At 37.7% G+C, this 22,459-nt stretch overlaps 1 protein-coding gene across 2 annotated transcripts in view; it reads left to right on the top strand.

Annotated features, from left to right (window-relative positions):
* The window catches only part of mdga2a (MAM domain containing glycosylphosphatidylinositol anchor 2a), a 142,042-nt gene that overhangs the window by 77,155 nt on the left and 42,428 nt on the right, over positions 1 to 22,459 (top strand). For both annotated transcript variants that reach the window (XM_084096782.1, XM_084096783.1), the window contains exons 7-8: positions 1,479 to 1,808; positions 6,529 to 6,822. In XM_084096782.1, coding sequence (XP_083952908.1) covers positions 1,479 to 1,808; positions 6,529 to 6,822 — 624 coding nt within the window. The remainder of the gene's footprint in view (positions 1 to 1,478; positions 1,809 to 6,528; positions 6,823 to 22,459) is intronic.

Consider the following 22,459-nt stretch of genomic DNA (forward strand, 5'->3'; position numbering starts at 1 on the left):
TTAAGATATACCTTCTTACGTGCGATGTTACCCAGTGCTGTCTGTGGCGATGGTGCTGAATTGGTTGATATCGATGGCTCGAGAATCAATTATTCTCTCGTGCAGGAGCTGCTTCTCTGTGTTATGTGAGAAAGTGGTGTTCTTTATAAAAGAAGCATTTCAGAAATATTTGAAATTGCATTTATTAGGACTCATGGGATATTATAAAAAATAATCCAAACTATAATAGCCTATAATAGCCTAGCCTACATATTTTTAAATTGTATCATATATTGCTGCCATAATAACCATTTCCAATTTTTATGTGCTTTCTTCTCTTTCCCATTTTTGTTCGCTGAGGTGGAGCTGCGATGAAATATTGTTTTTGTAAATACTTTCCAGCATTTCGTTAGTAAAAGTGTGCATCTTACGTACGGTGCTCGGCAGTGATCAAAAAGGATTTAAACATTGGGTTTTGAATCTCTTCTTGTAAACTCAGAGATGTGGATTCAGATGGCAATTAAATTACCACACAACCTGTTTGTCAAAAAACAGTAGGTACTAATTTGGCTAGGGATTTTTACGCAGGTTGGGTGAGAAAAAACACTGATATTATGGATTCGGACGTCACTAAAATCACAGACTTTCCCCTGTAAATGTTTAAAATACCGTATGAGCCTATGAGAAACAATATTAGCATCCGAATAGGACTTAACTGACATTAGCCTGTGTCATTAGCCTGACCTTTAAAAGCGCTTTTTAATTAAATTAATAATATTGTATAATAATATAATTAAAAATCTAACAATAATCAGTGCAATGACAATTGTATTCTTTGCATGAAAACACTTGAATTAGCCTAATTGAACACTGTCTGGGTGTATTAAAACTTCAGAATTATATTCGTATAGACCTGCAATAGTGATAAGGTAAAGCTAAGAGTGGTCCAGACCAACCTTCCGAACGTATGACTTACAGAAGGTATACTTAACTAAGAACGTTTCGGGAAACACGTATTATCGATAAGGTACAGCTTAAGGTGTAACTTAAGAATGATGTAGCGTTAAGGAGGTTTTGGGAAACCCAGCCCAACACTGTTAAGTACACAATATATTTAGTTCATTGAATCGCTTCCTTTGTGATTTCAGTAGCACTATACTATGATTTTTGTATGATTTTAATATATTGTGCAGTGATAAAGGTCTAATAATGCACTTAATGGATTCAAATCTGTGGAATGCCCCACTTCTGGTATGTAAGCTGGTTAATTTGCACAGGTAATATTGCGATTAAAAAATTGAGCACTGAAATTGAATCGAGGAATCATGACAATCCTAAATAACTTAATAAAAAAAAATCTCCTGTGGAATAAACTAGTTAGAGTGTGTCTTGTGTATTTTCTAACAATTAAAGGGTGAAAATTTGCCAAAGTTGAAGAAATATCCACATGAACATTATTGTTGTTATTAAATCGGTTGCATTTCATTCTGTCCACACAGCTCTGAAGAAGGGCCGGTTCTGGATCACACCAGACCCCTATCATAATGATGACAACATCCAGATCGGCAGAGAGGTGAAGATATCCTGTCAGGTGGAGGCTACGCCGCCCGAGGAGCTGATGTTCAGTTGGCTTAAAAACGGCCGTCCACTGCGTAGCTCAGAGCGGATGGTCATTACCCAGACTGACCCAGACGTTGCCCCAGGAACCACAAACCTGGACATCATCGACCTCAAGTTTACTGACTTTGGCACTTACACCTGTGTGGCCTCACTAAAGAACGGAGGGATACCAGAGATCAGCATAGACGTCAACATCTCTTCCACCACTGGTGAGCTATTCTTATTCTTTACAAACAAGAGAGGGTAGCTCGTTTTTACAGAGCCTCTAAAGGGACCTTTGCAAAAAATTTAAAATATACAGACTTTCACACAAGCAACTTTTTGCGTGCTCACAAGAAACAATTTCATATGCATTAGATTTTTTTTTCTTGCACACGCATTACTATTTCCAGTTTATATATAGCCTACTACAACCTATTTCCTTTGCGTCACTGCTATTTTACTATGCCGCAGTTCGGCTGTGTGCATTGGGCTGATAAAAAGTGCTCAAATTTCGTAAGAGCAGTTTGTCTTGTACAAGGCTGAATTTAGTTACTTATTATTTTGTCATTTAATGAAGCGTGAACCTCCCCTTAATATAACACAACACTATCTAAAGTATTTTATGTCTATGGCTCTGCTTACAATAAGCGCTGTTAGAATTGAATGAGATCTGGTGACTGTGGGGGCCATTTTAGTACAGTGAACTCATTGTCATGTTCAAGAAACCTATTTGAAATGATTCGAGCTTTGTGACATGGTGCATTATCCTGCTGGAAGTAGCCATCAGAGGATGGGTACATGGTGGTCATAAAGGGATGGACATGGTCAGAAACAATGCTCAGGTAGGCCGTGGCATTTAAACGATGCCCAACTAAGGGGCCTAAAGTGTGCCAAGAAAACATCCCCCACACCATTACACCACCACCACCAGCCTGCACAGTGGTAACAAGGCATGATGGATCCATGTTCTCATTCTGTTTACGCCAAATTCTGACTCTACCATCTGAATGTCTCAACAGAAATCGAGACTCATCAGACCAGGCAACATTTTTCCAGTCTTCAACTGTCCAATTTTGGTGAGCTCGTGCAAATTGTAGCCTCTTTTTCCTATTTGTAGTGGAGATGAGTGGTACCCGGTGGGGTCTTCTGCTGTTGTAGCCCATCCGCCTCAAGGTTGTGCGTGTTGTGGCTTCACAAATGCTTTGCTGCATACCTCAGTTGTAACGAGTGGTTATTTCAGTCAAAGTTGCTCTTCTATCAGCTTGAATCAGTCGGCCCATTCTCCTCTGACCTCTAGCATCAACAAGGCATTTTCCCCCACAGGACTGCCGCATACTGGATGGTTTTCCCTTTTCACACCATTCTTTGTAAACCCTTCAAATGGTTGTGCGTGAAAATCCCAGTAACTGAGCAGATTGTGAAATACTCAGACCGGCGCGTCTGGCACCAACAACCATGCCACGCTCAAAATTGCTTAAATCACCTTTCTTTCCCATTCTGACATTTAGTTTGGAGTTCAGGAGATTGTCTTGACCAGGACCACACCCCTAAATGCATTGAAGCAACTGCCATGTGATTGGTTGATTAGATAATTGCATTAATGAGAAATTGAACAGGTGTTCCTAATAATCCTTTAGGTGAGTGTGTATATATATATATATATATATATATATGTATATATATATATATATATATATATATATTATTAAGACACCATTTTCAGACAGAACTTGTTTGGACAGTTGCACCACCTGACATTTTGGGGGTTTAAGGTAATAAAGCATAAAATAATATGTATTATTAGAATGTACTAAAAATGAATTCAATATAAATAGATTTTATAGAATTAAGTGACATATGTCATGAATTTATCAAATTATTTTAAAAGAAAATAATGCACTTGGACACAAAATATGCACGTCATGTCATTGACCCAAATACTGCCCTAACGAAATCCAATTTTTTTTTCATTTTTACTGTACCAATGTTTTTTTATGAACCATATAGGATAATGCACACTGAGCCTCCTACTGCGCCAGTTAAATCCGAATTAAACACCTCTCTGAGTTAAATCCATTAAAGCGGCCATAAGGCCTTGAAATATGACGTACTGCCCTAACGAAGGCCAAATTTTGAGCAAATAGATCACAGGTGTCAAACTCAGTTCCTGGAGGGCCACAGCCCTACACAGTTTTGTTCCAACCCTGCTTCAACACATACACACCTGCAGTTTTTAAATAAGCCTGAAGGACTTGATTAGCTGATCAGGTGTGTTTAATTAGGGTTAAAGCTAAACTCTGCAGGGCTGTGGCCCTCCAGGAACTGAGTTTGACACCCCTGAAATAGATCTTTATTAATTCATATGCATCCATAATCTCATTTTCTTCATGGTAAAATGGTAGTGACGCACAAAGGAAATAGGGTATTATACATAAACCGTAAATTGTAATGTGTGAGCACGCAAAAAAATCCTGTGCACACGAGAAACTTTTCAATAGTTTCTCATGAAACGTGAAAGTCTATATATATATATATATGTTAGATTTATATAAATATATATAAAATATATACATAATATGTATATACACATTGCCAGCCACACATATTCAAATGCCCATCCCAGGATGGAATCCAAAACACCACTGACCTCATGCATTAATGTCTTTTTACTTTGTTTCCAATATTTGCCGATATTTATTTGTTTGTTTGTATGTATGAAGGTCATACATCTGAATCTGTTAAATATCACTGCCATGAGGATTCAAAGAGATTTGCTGAGAACCTCAGTCTTTGAATTTCAGCAGATGAAACCGTAACATGTTTTAAGCAGCTTGGCACTTACAGGAACATGGATTTATTAATTATAAAAATGAATTAATTAGAAATCATGCATGCATTACTGAGTAAATGAGAAACAATTGCAGTGGAAATGGGGTTAATGGTAGGATTCCATCACTCTTTGAAATAAAAAAAAAACTTTAAAATTATTTATTATTAAAACATTTTTATGGTGATTACATTTATTATTGTTTTACCGACTGTTTCGGCACATTACAGCTTTATAGCTTCAATAAAACAAAATAATCTCAGCCTCCCCCACTGATGACATTTTAATGATACAAATGTAGATCTAAAAGATTTTTTTCTGTCACAAAACATAGATAATGCTGTTTTAGGCTTTTAATGTTGACAGAATGGATAATGTGATTTATTTTCTGACTCATTTCATTATGCAAAATATCCTATGTTTGTTTGTTTGTTTGTTTGTTTGTTTGCCCTGGGTCTGCAAAAGAAGTCATGCTTAATCAACCTGCAGACGCAAGATCTCTCTCCCACCAGGCCCCCTGCAGTCGCAATCGGAAATACATTCAGCATTGTTCTCCTCTTTTTTTCATGTTATACTCATTACCATCCCTTTATATAAATCAGTCTTTCCCACTCACCTTCTGGAGGAGAGAAAAGTAGATTTCTATTTTTTATCCAGAGGAAAAAAGTTCTTATTTTCCACTGTACAGTATTTATCTGTCTTTGTCATCTTCTTTCAACACAATCAAGTGATATGCTCACTACCCAACAAGGGCCCTTGTTTTCATGCAGCTCTTTTATTACTGGAGCTTGTGAAGTGGGCTGTGGAGACTTGGACAATTCATGTCCAGATACTTTGAACATAGTAAAGTCAAGATTTACAGTGTGTTTAATGGAAGGGGCCTATGCAGCACCCGAGTGGCTCATTTCAGAGGAAGCTGTGTGTCTGTGGCATTGTTGAACTGTAGACATCTTCAGTTGTCCTGTTTCACAGATCATGTCATCACAACCTGACCCTGCTGTTTCTAAGGTCTGGACTCAATCAAAAAAGTTGGCAGAAAGTATTCTGGACAAATTGTTCAGTCATTGAGGATTTGATGTGGAAAACTAAGATTCCCTTGCAACTAGACATCCTTAGTATAACTGGAAACATTTGAAGGAATGGTATGGGTCGAATACAAGGTAGGGTCAGTCGACAGCATTTGTGACATTTCTATGTCCATTACAAAAAGAAAATAAGGTTGTTTTTATCCCTTAGTTAAAGAAAGAACACTTACAATTTAAGTAAATGAGACTTGGCAATAAACATTAAAATACTGTTTATAGGCAAAAAATAGCATAGCCACACAAAACGCATATTATATGTGTTAACATGAGACTATAGTGATAGAAAAGTGTGTAAAATGATATTCTGTCTTTTGTCGTCATGACAACACAACAGCGATAAGGCCTGTAAACCTAGTAACCTTCACACAATGTCCTGCTAGAATACCAAGAAGGAAGGTGACAACATGCTTGTTTACATGGAGCTGAGCGGGTAGTTTGCCAGACTGTTGTCTGGAATCAGCAGAAGAACATAAACTTGTCTCCTTCCTGTCGCCTGCATACGTTTATGATGTCTGATGGCGAAAACCAGCAAGAAACGTAGTTACCTGACACCTGGTGGGTGACAAGATGTCTCTATTGATGTACTGGCAAAACCAATACAGATATTATGTCTGTGACAAGATGTTTATTCACCTAGAGCAGTAGTCCCACTACAAAATTGGTGATTTATTTAAAATATATATATATATATAATTCAGGTCACACTGAATACTAGAGTAATGGCTGCTGAAAATGCAACTTTGCCATCACAGGAATAAATTTAAATTACATTGTAAAATAGATTAAAATTGAAAACAGCATTTTTGATTAAATAAATGCAGCCTTTTTGAGTATAAAACACTTTCAAAATCATTGAAAAAGGTATACTTGTGTCACAATTTTGTAGTATACAAACTTTAGTGGTGTAGATGTATTTTTTCTGGTTATTATCATTATACAATAAATGCTGTCGACTTGTACCCAGAACATTCCTCCAAGGACTGTGGAGTAAAATATGTAATATGTACATTTTGATCATCATCTACTCTCTTTTAGTTCCACCCAACCTGACCGTCCCACGAGGAAAGTCACCTTTGGCCACTCAGGAGGGCGACACAGTAGAGCTGCAGTGCCTGGTCTCCGGCAAACCCAAACCCATCATCCTTTGGTCCCGTGCTGATAAGGAGGCACCCATGCCAGATGGCAACATGCAAACCGAAAGTTACGATGGAGTTCTGCGCATCGTCAACGTCTCCCGTGAGATGACCGGAACGTACCGCTGCCAAACCAGCCAGTACAACGGTTTCAACGTCAAACCCAGAGAGGCCATCGTGGAGCTCATAGTGCTGTGTAAGTACTGGGCTTGCTTGTTGCTCATGCACTTTAGCTGGACCTAATTAACTTACATTCAGGCTAGAACATACGTTTTTGTCGTGGTTGATTGGCAAACCATTAGTTTTCTGGAGAAATAAATGAAAAAGTATAGGGGCATCATTAATTGTAATTACAGACAACCTCGGTGAGCGATGCACATTGCCAATCTTTTCTCTGTGTCTCATTAAGTCTTGCAGATTCAATTAGCGCAGGTGCAGAGGTTAATGCAATGTAATGCATTCCATATTATCACAGCATAGCATAGCATGAATTACTGAAGAGGACTTTGACTCGGTTTGACTCGGAGACAGGCACACGAGAGGGTCAGATGTAAGTGTTAACCATCATTTCATCTATGGGGAAGGTGCAAAACATGTTCTGGCTGTGGCTACGTTTTCTTATTCTCCCCTACAGCTCACGATGTCATGGAATATCTAATTACAGCCATAATGCAAGTAGGATGTATGGTGGATTACAGATATACACTTCACTTAAAGTATCTGAAGAGATTTTAATTAAGTATCTGGCATTTGTAACGATGTCAGGAAGATCTATTATATATCCATCTTGATAATAACTTGCACCCTAAATGACATGTGTTAGAAACAACAATCATATTCAATCTCAGTTCCTCCCAAGGCAGATTGTATGTGGTCCAATTGGCCTTGCTGAGTATATTGTTCTCATACACTTAATACCGTTCGTACATGTACAGTATGACAGTTCTGCTTTGTGGAAAATTGTAGGACTATGCCTGCATTTAAACATGTTTCATAGTGTTTGTATTGAAAAAAAGATGTATACCTTAATTAACAATGCATTGTGCTAGAAGATTTAATTTAAAACGTGCGCATGAAGGAACACAATGTAGCGCCGGCTGAAAAGCGCTCAGCACTTTAAGATATAATTGCTAAAACTGTATAGATCCACAAAAAATTTAAATAACACTTCACAATACTATCTTGTGTCAGCGTTTTACTTCTTTAATGTCTTCAGACTCTCTTTTTGTCTAGAGGGCCAGATTGGTCTGAAATGGCCTTTGTGTGTTTCCTGTTGTGATCTGAGTCAGTGATTTTGTTTGTTAGTCACGATTCACTGCTTTATATTTTGTTTCTCTGTAATTGCCCGCTCTGCCCGAGCTTTGTCTTTTGTTACACCCTACTATCAATTCAGCATGTGTGATCATTATGCCCTATTTAGTTGAATCAAATAATCCTGACCTTTGCATATTGCACTGGCTTAGTGAAAACTAATGAACACAAGATCTGGTAAGTGCTGTAGTGTCTTGTGAAATTTGCTTAAACCTATCATACTTTGCTCTAGGATTATTATTATTATTTTCTACATAAAATGAGAGCTTGTTTGAAATCGATTCATTTTCTTGGTGAGGGAACTGCTTGTCACTTGTCACCTGCTTTTTAGGTCATGATATTATAATTCAAAGCTCTACTCTCCAGTGAAGTACAGTCACGGATGCCTTTTATAATCTTAGTTTTTGCTTGGTGGTTCAATTTTTATGTTTCTGTTTTAATGCAGACATCAGAATTTTGTCCTTTAGAAATTTGCTTACAGTTCATCCGTACATCCTATCATCATTTGAATTAAATTTTTCTGTGAACACAAACAGAGATATTTTGAGGAATTTACTGGTCACTTTTATTGAAAGCGTTTACAATAAATGGGGATTTGAGTTTTAAGATTCAAAAAGGACACAAAAGCAAAAAAATAAAGTACCCTAAAACAAACTTCAAATAAAAACGCATTTGTTGAAACAGCCATGCCAGTTTATTGTGCTTCCACTAGTCTTTGAGCTTTGAGTTTTATTGTGTGTTTCACAGGACCGTGAATGCTGTACCAAGTGAACTACCAAAGTTTACTACATCAGGAAAGAAATACGTATGGAGTTGGTTATGTAATGCAAATGTCAAACTGTATTAGTTTACAAATAATGACAATGGCTGGGCTGGGAAACTCTGGCCCTTGCGATCCACATCTCTGCAGAGTTTAGCTCAAACCCTGACCAGACTCACCTGCCTGTAGCTTTCTTGTAGGACCTGAAGACCTCTATTAGCTTGTTCGGGTGTATTTTATAGGGTTGGAGCTTAACAATGCAATAAAGTGGATCTTAGTTGCCCACCCCTGCACTGTGGTAAATGTGTTTTGAAGTCATAACAGTATTTTGCAAGGTACTGTGTGGAAATAAGTCATTATTAATCAATAATTTGTTATCATGGGAAATTGATTGTAATCCTCTTTTATCTAGAAAAAAAAATGCAATGTATTGTATGTATAGGAATGTTTATACTTTTGCAAAAGTTTTGGTAGAGGGACGTTTTTCCAATGAGCCTTTGGGGCCATTTACACGACACTGTTTTCAACTATAAATGGAAAAAAAATTATGCGTTTTTGCCGTTCATTTACATGACAACGTCATTTTGGGAGCCTGATAATGGTTTCAAAGTGTACGTTTTTGAAAATGTTACCATTATCATCTCAGAGTAAACTACAAAAATGTGAATTTATGAAAACGGTGACGTCATGCATTCGTATTACTTGTTCAGTCTTTCGGTGTGTAGTGTTTCTTTACAAAGTGACTTTCCAACTGCTGGCCTGGCATGCACAATGCAGCGTTTTTAGTCGTTTTCACGATCATTTTGACAACGTTGCGTTCTGTATGCAAAAATTGCAAAGGAAAAAGATTTGTCTCGTTTGGTGCCAAATTGTTGTTTTGTAAACATACCCTATGTTGCATAAAAGTGGTCTATACGTCTTGTGTGCTGTATTACAGGTATTCTGAAGTCATTCAATGGTTTTAAGTGAGGAACAGACCCAAAATTTAAGTCATTATTCATTAAATATCTTGACGTCCCCCAAGCTTCCCTCAATGTCTTCGTGAGAGATGTAATAATGTCTAATTCATGAATTAAATGTTCTTTTGAGTCAGATCTGTTTACTGAATCAGTTGTTTACCAAACCAATCTGAATGATTCATTTACAAATCAGACTGATCTGGTTTCAGCTCATTGATTCACAAATTTGATCACAGCGGTTTTCATCAACAGCTCGCTGGAGGAGAATATTTCAGTCTTACTCACACAAAGCCATTGTATGAATCAAAAGATTTGGAATATAGCACACAAGTTGTACGGTCCACTTTCATGGTGCATTTGCATCCTTGTTGAACCTTTAAAGTCGACATGAAATCAAAATTGACCCTATTTACTTTGTAGTCTGCTATGAGCAGAGATGGAGAGGATGAGCGCTGAAGTAAAACCCTGCCCTCTGTTCAATATTGGAGAAACAACACTGGAGAAAAGTCGTTTGCAACTTCCGGTTCACTGGGACTTTAAAGCTCCCCATTTGTTGTAATTATGTTGAAAAAAATTACCAGTACTTTTTTTTAGCATTTCTCCTTTTGTGTACCACCGAGGAAACAAAGTCAAACGTGTTTGGAACGACATGAATGTGAGCAATCAAACAGAATTTTAGTTTAAGTATACTGTCCCTTTAAACACATTCTTCAAATCTCCATTTGAAGCAGCCATATGTGTTACATGTCTCCCTGTTAGCTGCACGTATTGCTTGTGGAAGTATTCTAATGACAGATACAAGCTCTTTAACGAAGCCATCATTTCCTGCTCAGCAGAAACGCAGCTAGCATAAGCATTAGCCGCTCAGAACGAGTAACTGTATTTGATGACTCATTCTCCTCCAACTTATGTCAACTCTCCCTGTGTGATAAAGGCTGCTTCCTCCCCCTCCATCACAGACAGAATGATTGCAGTTGAATAGTCGAGGGGGGGTCCAGAGGTAATCCTAATGCTGCAGTCATTACTTGCAGAAGTCCAAGGCATAAATGTATGCCAGTGGATAATGTCTGCTTATATCTGTGACAGCTGAACGGGTCTTGCAGCAAGTGCTAGAACTGCGGGGGTGGAGACAGACAGAGAGAGAGAGGAAAGGTGGGATAAAAGAGGCATGAAGACAGATGCTGAAAGAGTGAGGGAGGAAAAGAAAGAGGCGGAATTATGACAGGGCAAGAGAAAGTATGGAGATAGTACAGAGAGAGCGAGTATGTTTGTGTGAGTAAGCGAGAAGGGGGTTGGTTGTCCATCAGAGAGATTGCCCTGGATTTCGTTCAGTCAAAGCGCTTCAAATCTGCATTACTCTGTTATATTGTTAATAAAATGAAACTCTGCCCTCTCGTCACAGAACAAATAGTGCAGAGGTTAATGCCTGAGTGCCATCTGTTAAGTTACCCCTTGGATTTTCCCCTATTTTCCCTGGCATTTAATCAGGATAATATAATTTCTGGACAAAATTAAAAGCTAAACAGTAGAAGCTCATTTCTGGACAGTATATACATCCATCTGGACATACTTTGGTTTGAGATCTGACTTGCATAGACCCATTTCATTTGTCATCATGGTGGAGGAGACAAGAAAATACTTTGACAAATTACATAGTTCAAAAGGAATAGTATGTATAGTATTAACAGATTATATATATTAATATTTACACATTTTTCACACTAATTCTCTTTATTTATTTATTTATTTATTTTCATATTTTCACCCAAAGCTTATCTCTAGATGATGCACACTACATTTAATATGGTGCAAGTGCCATTTATTTATTTATTTTATATATTTTTCCCATTATTTATTCATTTATTTATTGATTTCAGTTATATAGTTAGATAGATAGGCATAAAAATACATGTATAAACAAGAGTTTGAAGGACAGCAAAGAATGTACAGTAGTACAGAATGTGCTGTGTAAAGGTCTTAATCTAATTTTCATAACCCATGTTTCAAGTTTCATGTGCCCTCTGCTAAATTTCTTTGGAAAGACCTTTTTTTTTATCTCAGCTATCTGTACCTATTCTGTCATTCTGGGTTCCATTAAGTCAATCATGCCCTTTTTACACATTTACGTTTTAAAATGGGACTATTCACTGTGAAATGCTAGTGCAAGTGCTAGTGAATAGCTTAACAGATCTATGTCATGTGACTGGTTACATTTCTTTATTTTAGTGACAGCCATTCAACCACTCATATAGCTGCAATATAACTTTGCATTATCTTTTCATCATGAAGGATGAGTTTGATCCCTATAGAAATCTCTGCTTGTGTCTCCAATGATAACCAAGATGACCCCAGCATTATCCTTTCCGCATACATAGTTCTCAGCCTTCTGTTAGCATTCAGTTTAATTGCTCCTAAAAAAACCACAACTCGCGACTCGCTCCAGCGCTCGGGCTGACTGCCACTGACCTTGAACTTTTTCTCTGATGGAATACTAGGTTGAAAATGAACCGCCTGAGGACATCTGAAAAGCAACAGATGTCCGCTCATCTGAAATATTGTGTGTGTGTGTGTGTATATATATATATATATATATATATATATATATATATATATATATATATATATATATGTATGCATGTATGCGTGTGTGTGTGTGTGTGTGTGTGTGTGTGTGTGTGTGTGTGTAGCCTATATATATATATATATATATATATATATGAAGTTGGAATTATGATAAATTAAGTCACAATTTTGACTATTTATCATCACATTGAAAAATAGTCGCAATTGCCAGATACAAATCATATTGTGAGATATAAAGTAACATTGGGATATATAAAGCTGCAATTGTGAGAAATAAAGCTGCAATTATGATAGTTTATTTTTTATTTTATTTTAAGTTAATCTTGAACTATCAGAACTTTTCGGTTTATTTGAGCAGCCCAGTTTATTTAATTTTTTTGTTTTTTGTTTGTTTGTTTTTTGGCCCAAATAGTTTGCACGCACAGTAACTGGCCTGTAATGTTCTCAATCCTGCCCTCTTTCCCCAATAACGCTCTTCCCTCTTTTTTGTCGTCTCTAAATAAAATGACCACATTTCCAGTTCCACTATGGGAACTTTCTCTGTCCACTGCCATTGTGTCAAGGTATGCTGTAATATGGCTGTCCCTTTGTACAATCTCTGTGTGTCTGATGCAATTATGCGCAATTCAATGTTCGGTCCAGAAATATATAATGGCCACAGAAAATAACTGGAAGCAGAGGTGTGACATTTCAAAAAGTGAGGCAAATAACTAGTGTCCAGGCCAAATGTCAGTATAACTGGAGTATTTTTAATGCACTTTAACTCAATTATCTCCTGTCACTTGTCAAGAGTTGACACTGAAGCCCCACGTTCCACACAGCATCGCCAATGTTCACCAGTCAAGGGGTTAATTGAATTCATTTTCAGAGCATGTACCGGCAAAAAACTACCCATCCATAATTAAGCGCACACCGATTCATGCAAGACGGACAATGATTGCCACAAAACCAATGACTGTGACCAGAATCGGAACCTCGTCACTTACGATTTTTGCAGGAGGCAAACGGCTACGGATTGTAAAGGTCAATTGGCACTCTTGTTGTTGCTCCCAATGCGTTTGATTGGAGCAACGATAACAGAAAGGGAGGTAGAAATAGGGAGGGTGTCAATTGAGCTCATATTGTCATTTTCTCAGGAGTGTTTTGCACCGGCAGCTGAGCCTCTCTCATTAGGACGTGACATTTCTTTAATGCTACAAGTTTTCTCGGTCTCATAAAATGCCTGGCTTGCAGTTGCTAAAGCTTCTATTTGTAAAATAAGGGAGGGATATTTATTTTATTTATTTTATTTTGGTGTGACTGTTATTTCTGCCTTTGAGATCAGATTTTGATGATGGATTCACATATCGTCATGTTAGTTAAGCAGACATGATGAATACGACTGCCGTGCACCTTGGACTCCCAACACCTTGGAGTGAAGTAAGTTTTAATTGCATCTAAATGTGGCAAGGCTGACTGATTATTAATGATCTAATATATTTTAATGAAGGGATAATTGCAGTTAAACCCTGACAGTAACAACCCAACTTGTCCTCTTCTGATTTTCAAAGTAGCAGGGTAGAAAAAAGTTCTCGAGAGGATTCTTCTTCACAGCAGCGTGTACAGAATCATATGCTTTCATATGTACAGAAGTACTTATGAAAGCGCTATATAAATGCCTCATTCATTCATTCATTAGTAGTGTAACATGTAGTGCTGCATTTTGAGTAGCTTGCCTAACACTGCATGTTTATTTATTCAACGGTTTGGCTAATTTGATTACATTTTCTGCTACAAATAAAAGTAGTACTCTCAACATTTTACCACGTTTAAATCCATTTAGATGAGTTTTCCTAAAATAAGTGCAGAAAATGCAATAAAAGCCCACAGATTCCATCTGGGCCCAGCGATAAGTAATTGCAACTTGGACGAAGCTGCTTTAAGAAGCTGCTACAAGAGAGTGTTTTGGATGACAGTTACTTATTCAAAGTGACAAAACACTGGGACGGCTCATATGCAAATAAGGATTCTGATGTGGAATATAAGAGCAGTGTGGATCCTCGTTATGAGGGGATAAAATTGGCATCCTGATTAGTGGTGTGGAACTGGGATAAGCGCTGGAGAATAGAGGAATATTTCTCTCCTCAGATGACACAGTGCCAGCGTTCCATGCTCGATGTTCGCTTAGCATGGCATTCAAAACTGGCTGCCAGCCTAATTAGCAGAGAACTAATTTATTCCCAATAGTATTAATTTATGAAAAAGAGGGTATGCTCATGCAAAAGTCCTGAGTGCAATTCAAAGTACGATCACCATTCATGCATCAAACCCAGCTTTTAGTCCCCTAAGAAATTCACCAAAATAGAACAAAAAACTGCATTATTGCTTTAGTTAATATTGGACACAAATTTGTAAAGAGGGTTCCCTGGGGACTTGTTAATTAATAGGTTTTAACACTCTCATCTATACACAAGCCTGTTGTCATGTGATGTCATGTAATTGCGTGTTGCATAACAACACTCAAAAAAATGAACTAGGAAGGTTGTACACTTTACATAATATATTTATATTTAGTTTACTTATAATAATTGTGTTTGTTGACTTGAAATGTTTTTTTCTATTAAGGTCCACGTAATTATGTCTCAACTTAACAGTACAAAATCCTAACGTGTTGTCTAAACACAAACCATTTATGTTAAGTAAAAAAATTCTTACATCCAGAGGGTGGCAGTATAGTGCGACGCCAACTGCCATTTTGCCCTAACTTAATTTGATTGTGTTCAATCTGCTTAATATGTAAAATTTAAGTTTACTTAATCCGTTTGTGTTGGATTACATGAATGATTTGTGTTGCATTAACTGAAACTGGGCAGTGCTTGTTAGTTCCCAGCATGCTTTGCATATGGTTGAATTAAGAGAGAATAAATGTTAAAATTAAGTGTTATTTTATGTTTTTTTGAGAAAATGAGAAAAGGGGAAGACTTGATAGTGTGTAATTGTGTTTAATGTTCAATTACGTTGGAATTATTAGAACCATTTAAAATACAGTGGGTTACCATTGTGGAGAAGTGTGGAACATTTTGTTTGGCTGTGGACTGATTTGGTTACTTTTAACTGCTTTGGTTGAAGGAGCATGTAAATCTTAGCATTTAAGATGCTAATATGTGCTACTGCTAGCAAATAGCTAGCTATAGTCTATTCATTTAATTATGTGTCACTAAAATAAATAAAATATGAATGGGTGAATGAAAATAACAAACACATAAGTTGAATGCAAATTAAGTAAATTAGTTGGGCTGACACTATTAAATTAAGCTGTGTCCAACCATAGTAAATAAGTTGAATCAACCTTAATAAATTAAGTTGACCCAACGTAAGTACATTAAATTGGAATAACAGAATTGCATAATGCTGAAATAAAGCAAGTTAATCATGTGGAAATCATTTCCATGATTTTTTTATGTTCATTCAAAGAGTTATTTTTTTGAGTGAATTTCCTACACAGGTCAGAAACAAATGTTTCGTGCAGCTAAACAGTTAAACGTCTTCACTGTAAAGTGTTGTCTTCTCTGTGCATTTAAGACCCTTAATAATGATGCAGAAGTCAACACAACTGATTCAAAAGTTTTAACATGAAGTCTCATAAGGCTGTTGTGCCAGGCAGGAATTCTATAACTGCTTTGTTTGGTTTAATTTTGTATTTGGTCTTAAGTTCAGAGAATGGTTTAAGAAATGACCTCATATATGATTGTATAATTTTGTCATTGATTCATATGTTCTATTCCCATTTAATTAATATAAATGAAGCAGCATCAGAAATAAAGCAATCCATTCTTAAAATCATGTTTGTTTGAACATGAAATCTAAATTGGTCCTATTGGCTTTCTTAATGCACATTTCTTGTCTTATTGTAAATGATTCATCAGTGGATGGTATTCTGAAGAAAAGGTATTTTGATTAATTTATAATCATATATTGAATGACTTACTCTGAAACTACTTTCCCTCTCTGCGGATTTTAGTTTTTGTTTGTTTTTTTACCCTATATGTTTTTTATTAGATTACTGCTATTATAATTATACTAATATTAATTTTTACATTAATATAACCCCCTCTAATCTAATCCATAATCTAATCCATTTATAATGAATAAACTCCATAAAAATGTATTCAAAATCCTGTTTTACTCATTTCATGTAGACTTCAGACATGTTGCAGCTATACAGTATATTGTTGAGAAACACATAAATCATTTACACAATTACAGCTTACTAGCAGAGAGTCAATATGATACACAGCTGTTATTAAAATGTGTACACAGCAGTGTGCTATACCATATTGTGCAATGTACAGTACATTTATTTGCAATTTGGCAATTTGGGACTGTTCTTCACCTCCTGTTGCAATGTTTCAGTAAATCGTTTATCTGTTTTTTCTTTCCACTTGCATACACAATTGATTCCATTTCAGCAAACGTCTTTTCCTGTTCTCCCCGTATTGCTGAAAATCGATTTGCAAATGCACACTGTTGCTCGCCGTCACCTGTCTGACTGCGCGAGTGTGGGATAACCGCCATGACTAGTCTATCAAACCCTCATCCATTGGCAACATGTCAGCAGGAATTGGTTCAGTTTGGGAAACTCAGCCGTGAAATTCAGAATGACAAAATGTGGTAGGCTTGGGCTCGCATCATTGCCTGAATAAAGTCGTTGTGGAAGCTGAACTGTTGACCTCAGCTGTAAGAGATATTGTATTGCACAGAATGTAATCCACTCACAGTGTGGGGCCTCCACATGTTTTGTCATTTGGAGTGGGGAAACAAAGTGAACAAACCACTGATTTTAGAAAGCTTTTCTCTAAATGGCATGATTGCTAAAGCCTGTTCTTGTCATTTCATAAAACAGCTCCAGTCATCCGTTCTCTTTTTCTTTCTTTCTCTCATACCTGAAAAAAATACTTTTTTTAAAGTTTATTTCAATTCACAATGCGTGGACCTTTTTTAGTTATTTCATTTTATATATATATATTTTTTTTTTTACTGTGACCACTATAGAAAAAGAGAAAACTGAATCGTCATCAACCTTTTTGTCTTCAGGAAACTTTGTGTGCGTGTGTAAGGCAAGCACTGCTGGTGGAGCATGTTCGACTCCTCGAGGAAGTGCTGGATGTGCTCATTATGATCCATTCACGAGACTAGCTGAAAGAGACTGGTACAAAGCTTTGTTCTTCCTTGATTATCACTCGAGGGATAGTGGACACTTAGAGCGATACATTCGTGGCAGCAGACTCTGTTCTCGCCTGATTCTTGATAGAATGATGGGAGTCTAGTATAGTGGTTCTCAACGGGGGTGTTCAGAGAACAATGGGGGGCGTTGGAAGCAAGATTTTTTAAAGGGGGGCGTTCAGGTGTTCATGAGGGGCGTTCACGAGTTTACACCAAAGATCCAGGCAAGACAAGATTAAACATGTAATTACTTACAAAATAATTGCCTACAACATTCTAAAATTTGCCAGTTTAATGTGACATGTAAGCTATGTATTGTTTCTAATTGCAACGACTCTATTATTTTTTCTAGCGCTCAAGCACTGACTAGAATCCAGCACTGACAAGAATCAGCATTCACATGCTCAAAAATGTGTTTCGCGCTGACAACAATCCAGAGCTGACTAGAATCACGCAGCGGAAGAATGGAAAGTTGACAAGCCATTAAAAAAGTATTGACTTAAGAACCACTTTGACTTAAGAACCAATATTTTCAAATATTTTCAATAAATCATGTTCCCATTTAGCCTGACGTCGTCATACTCAGATTCTAGTCAGAATGTGAGTCTGATACTACTCCATTGGGCTGTGATTATGGGGCGTGTTTCAACCGAACCAGGAAAGAAAATGCCTCTGCACTCAATTGGATAGACCTACAACCAATCAGAGCAATGGAGTAAGTGACGTATGTTTTTCACTCATGTTTCCGATCGTCAGATACCTTGATCGCGGTCGATATCTTCTAGGCTATAACAGACGCGATGGTGGAATCTACACATGATGTTTTATAAACAAAGTTCGGGAGGAGCACGTTCAAATTATCAATCCAATCAACTTGTCATCAAACAATTACCATGTCTACCCTATCAGCATGAGAGGAAGCATATATTTATTCACTCTGTCAACTCACCTAACATTCCTTGACAGTTTTCAGCATCCCTCCACTCACTCTCGGCTTGTTCTTCCACAGCCTGGAATACGGGGGGAGTAGGCTACTTTGGGTTCGGGCCGAATACCGAGCCCGGAGCCTCTCCTCGGACAGCATGCCAAATATGCATTTATTCTATCTGACTTATTTGTAAGTGTGAACTCGTGAAATCTCAATTCTCCAGCGGCATTCATCTTTGTTGTAAACAAATTCAACCCAAGCGCTCTTTGGTGACGTGGATGATTACATTACTGTTGATCATCTGTCCATCATCGTATAAAGCCCACCCTGACAATTTGATTGGTCCAAACAACTTTTGTTCGGGCATAATAGCTCCTCAACGGATCAAGTCCAGACCGAACTTCCCGACCTAAACATTTTGTGGGCGGGGCTAAGTTCGGCTGGCATCCAGGCTAGTTCCCATTCACTCTGGCGACGAAGTTTAAAATTAATTAAACTAAATTCTATTTATAAGGTAAACTTTTACATTTTTAGGCATTAACTAATGCCAATGCCTAATGCCAAAATGTTTTCTTTGTTCACCAAGTAATTTACTGGTCAGGCATTATTGTTAACTCGCAAGACTGTTAGGAGAAAATGACAATTTGATGGATAATTTAAATGTATTCTGTAATCACATTTTGGTAATGTATCAATTTCACCGTCACATCTGAGCGCAAAACGCTGCTTGGATAGTTTCAAGATAGTTCAAAATAATTAATACAATAATAATGAAATGTTAATATGTGTTTATTCTTGTAAGAAGATTTTTTTTTTTTTTACTGATTATGAACACAAATGAATCATTACAAACCAAATTAATTGTAATTGTATTAATTATACCATTGATGAAAACAAGCTGATACCAAGGTATTTTAGGCCTACAATTCTAACATAATGAAACATGAAAAATTGATTTTTTTTTTTTTTTTTTTTTGAAAGTAAGGTTAATGTAAGCAGCTTCTTGCAATACACTCCTAAATGTGTAATAAAACCTAAGTGCAAACATTACCGCTTTGATGACCGTATAGCCTACGGTCGTTTTTACTGTCCAATGACAGCCCATCTTACATCTACTTTGAGTGGCATGGGAGAGTCGGAAGTTCACTTGTTGATGTTATGTCGATTTATTAATTTATTGTTCTATTTTATTTACAATTTTTACATTTAACATGAATAATCAAACATTTAACATAAAACAAGAATTGCACAACAATTTTAAATGTCTACTCATTGGTCCATTTTAAAATGATTTATTAATTTACATTATTCCTTATTCTTTTGGTTTATAAGGTGTTACAACAAATCCTGCATTCCTAGTCTTCCATACATAATAGCCTCTGTGACATTTAGTCACTTATCAGTTCAAAATCACAGTCCACAAACAGTGCATTTAAAAAAAAGATTTGTCCACTTTTGCACGGGCAAATACACTATCATAAAAACAAAACTGAACCAGTCAGGGGCCGTTCACATATCGCGTTTTATGCGCGTGCAAATTCGTTATTTCAAATGTAGGCGCTCGGCAAGCGCGCTCATAATAGAAGCGACACGGACAGTTGAAAACATCTCAACTTTTCAGAATGCCGCAAGCGCACAGCAGGTCATGTGACAAAAACCAACCGATCAGCTTCTGCCTTTCCGTAACAACATCGAAAGCTCGGCCGAACAGTTGATCATAGCTGTATAGGGCAGGTTTTTATTTCTCATCTCCATAAATATATCTAGTAGTAAAGCTAAAGCAAGGGCTAGAAATCAATTAATCCTTTGCTGATACTTCCTCGTCATCATGTCATGGAGAGCGCATGCTCGCATCTCAGCCTACCTGACAGATATTTCTGGCTGGATGAAGGACCATCACCTTCATCTAGACCTTGCGAAGACAGAGTTTGTGGTCCCGGCCAACCCAACACTTACACCACAATTTCTCCATTCAGCTTGGTTCGTCATCCATAATCAAGGTCAGCCAGGAACTTTGGAGTTGTGATTGATGATCAATTGCACTTTGCAGACCACATTGCTAGAACTGCCCGGCCCTGCATATTTGCCTTATACAACATCAGGAAGATCAGGCCCTTCCTATCAGAGCATGCTACTCAACTCCTTGTCCAAGCACTTGTTCTGTCCAGACTGGACTATTGTAATGCTCTCCTGGCAAGTCTTCCAGCTTGCACTATCAAACCTCTGCAACTGATCCAAAATTCTGCAGCTAGAGTGGTCTTTAACGAGCCGAAGAGAGCACACATCACTCCTCTCCTCACAAAATTGCACTGGTTGCCAGTTGCTGCTCACATCAAATTCAAGTCACTGACTTTTGCCTACAGAACAACCACTGGCTCTGCTCCCTTTACCTAAACTCATTACTTCAGACTTACGTGCCATCCAGAAACTTGCGCTCTGCAAGTGAATGCTGTCTTGTGGTGCCATCTCAAAGAGGCACTAAATCTCTTTATCTGACCTTTTCCTGGTCTGTTCCCTGCTGGTGGAATGATCTGCCCAACTCAACCAGATCCGTGTCCATTTTCAAGAAACAGCTGAAGACGCATCTTTTTCGGCAACACTTGATCCATTAATACTAACACTTTATCTTCTATTCTATATCTATTATCTTAAAAAAAAAAAATACAGGTACTGCGTTAGATTAAACTGGGAAGGGTCATAGCACTTGCATATTGTTGTCCTATTGTTAGTTTAACTGATTCAATTGTTCTCATTTGTAAGTCGCTTTGGATAAAAGCGTCTGCTATATGAATAAATGTAAATGAGTGTGTTCCGCTAACTTTTCTAGTCCAGAGCAATGCTGTGGTTCATTATGCTCCTTAGGTCCAGGGCTGGATTGATAGATTGTAGAGTTCCTTGATGTCTGGACTTTTGGAAATTTTAACATGAATTTGAAAGTATTTTGTTTCCCATGGTTGAGCTGTATGGTTCCCATGGTTCCCCTATGTTAGGGTTTAAAGTAAAATTGTATGCTCCCCTGCGGATGGTTGCTTAGGAGGTACCCCCTTAGGGTTTATGCAGGGTGAATGGAGTATGTAGGGCAATTACTTTCCCCTACTTCATTTACCTCCCTCCCTAACCACTGTTGGTTCTTGAAGTAGTTCTTCATTGCGGTTTCGCCATGGGCTCCTCAACCTATGGTGTCGTCTGAGCTCTCCATCTCCTCAGCTGTGCCTGGGTCTTCAGTTCTCTGGGCTCCACTGTTGGCTGTTGAAACGTTGTTTGAAAACTCCACCCTGGCTCCTCCCACCATCGGTTCCACCGTGGGGACCTTCAGTCTTGTCTACTCAGCTGTGGTGGTCTTCCGCTCCTCTATGGGGGTCGTCAGTCCTGCTTTGGTGGTCTTCTGCTCCACCATTGAGGTCCTCTGGTCCTCCACTCTCCTGAACTAAATTTGAACATTTATCATTTATTGAGCCAGTAGCCGCCTTCCGAAAGGGGGAGTCATAGGCGTAATTTGCGGGTGGGACCACCACTTTTTGCCAGGGTCGATATTGTCCCCACCACTTTTTAAAACATCTCGCGGCACGAATGTACCAATTCTACAAATAAAATAAAACATCTCCAGTTAACTAGCAGAGCATTAATTTCGTTCATTTTTTAAATAAGAGACGATCAACGATCAAGTGATCAAAGTGCTTGTTGCCGCTGCGATCAGTGGCGCGGATACAGTGTTTTCTCGTGTGACTCGCGCACACGCCGCACTGTCTTCACTCGGACATGCGCTTCAATCCGTTGCGGATACTCTCTATTCGTTCTGGTGAAATCACGAAACATAATGCACACAAACGTGTCCCTGCTTGATATACACATAATCGGTTTTGATGAGGAGAAAAAAAACTATACGAGAAAAAAAAACTATGCGAGTGCGGATTAGAACCGAGAACCTCTGATACGCTTGGCGAAAGTTCAACCACTGGACCATTAAGATACACATTGGTCATATAGGCGGATCTATGTATTTGTTTACACGAAAATTCTCGGCACTGATAACATATATTAGGCTACATCTCATTAAACGACAAATTAAACCCCATGTAGCCTACTATTT

The sequence above is a fragment of the Abramis brama genome (assembly GCF_963993115.1).
Source record: "Abramis brama genome assembly, chromosome: 21".
NCBI classification, from domain to species: domain Eukaryota; kingdom Metazoa; phylum Chordata; class Actinopteri; order Cypriniformes; family Leuciscidae; genus Abramis; species Abramis brama.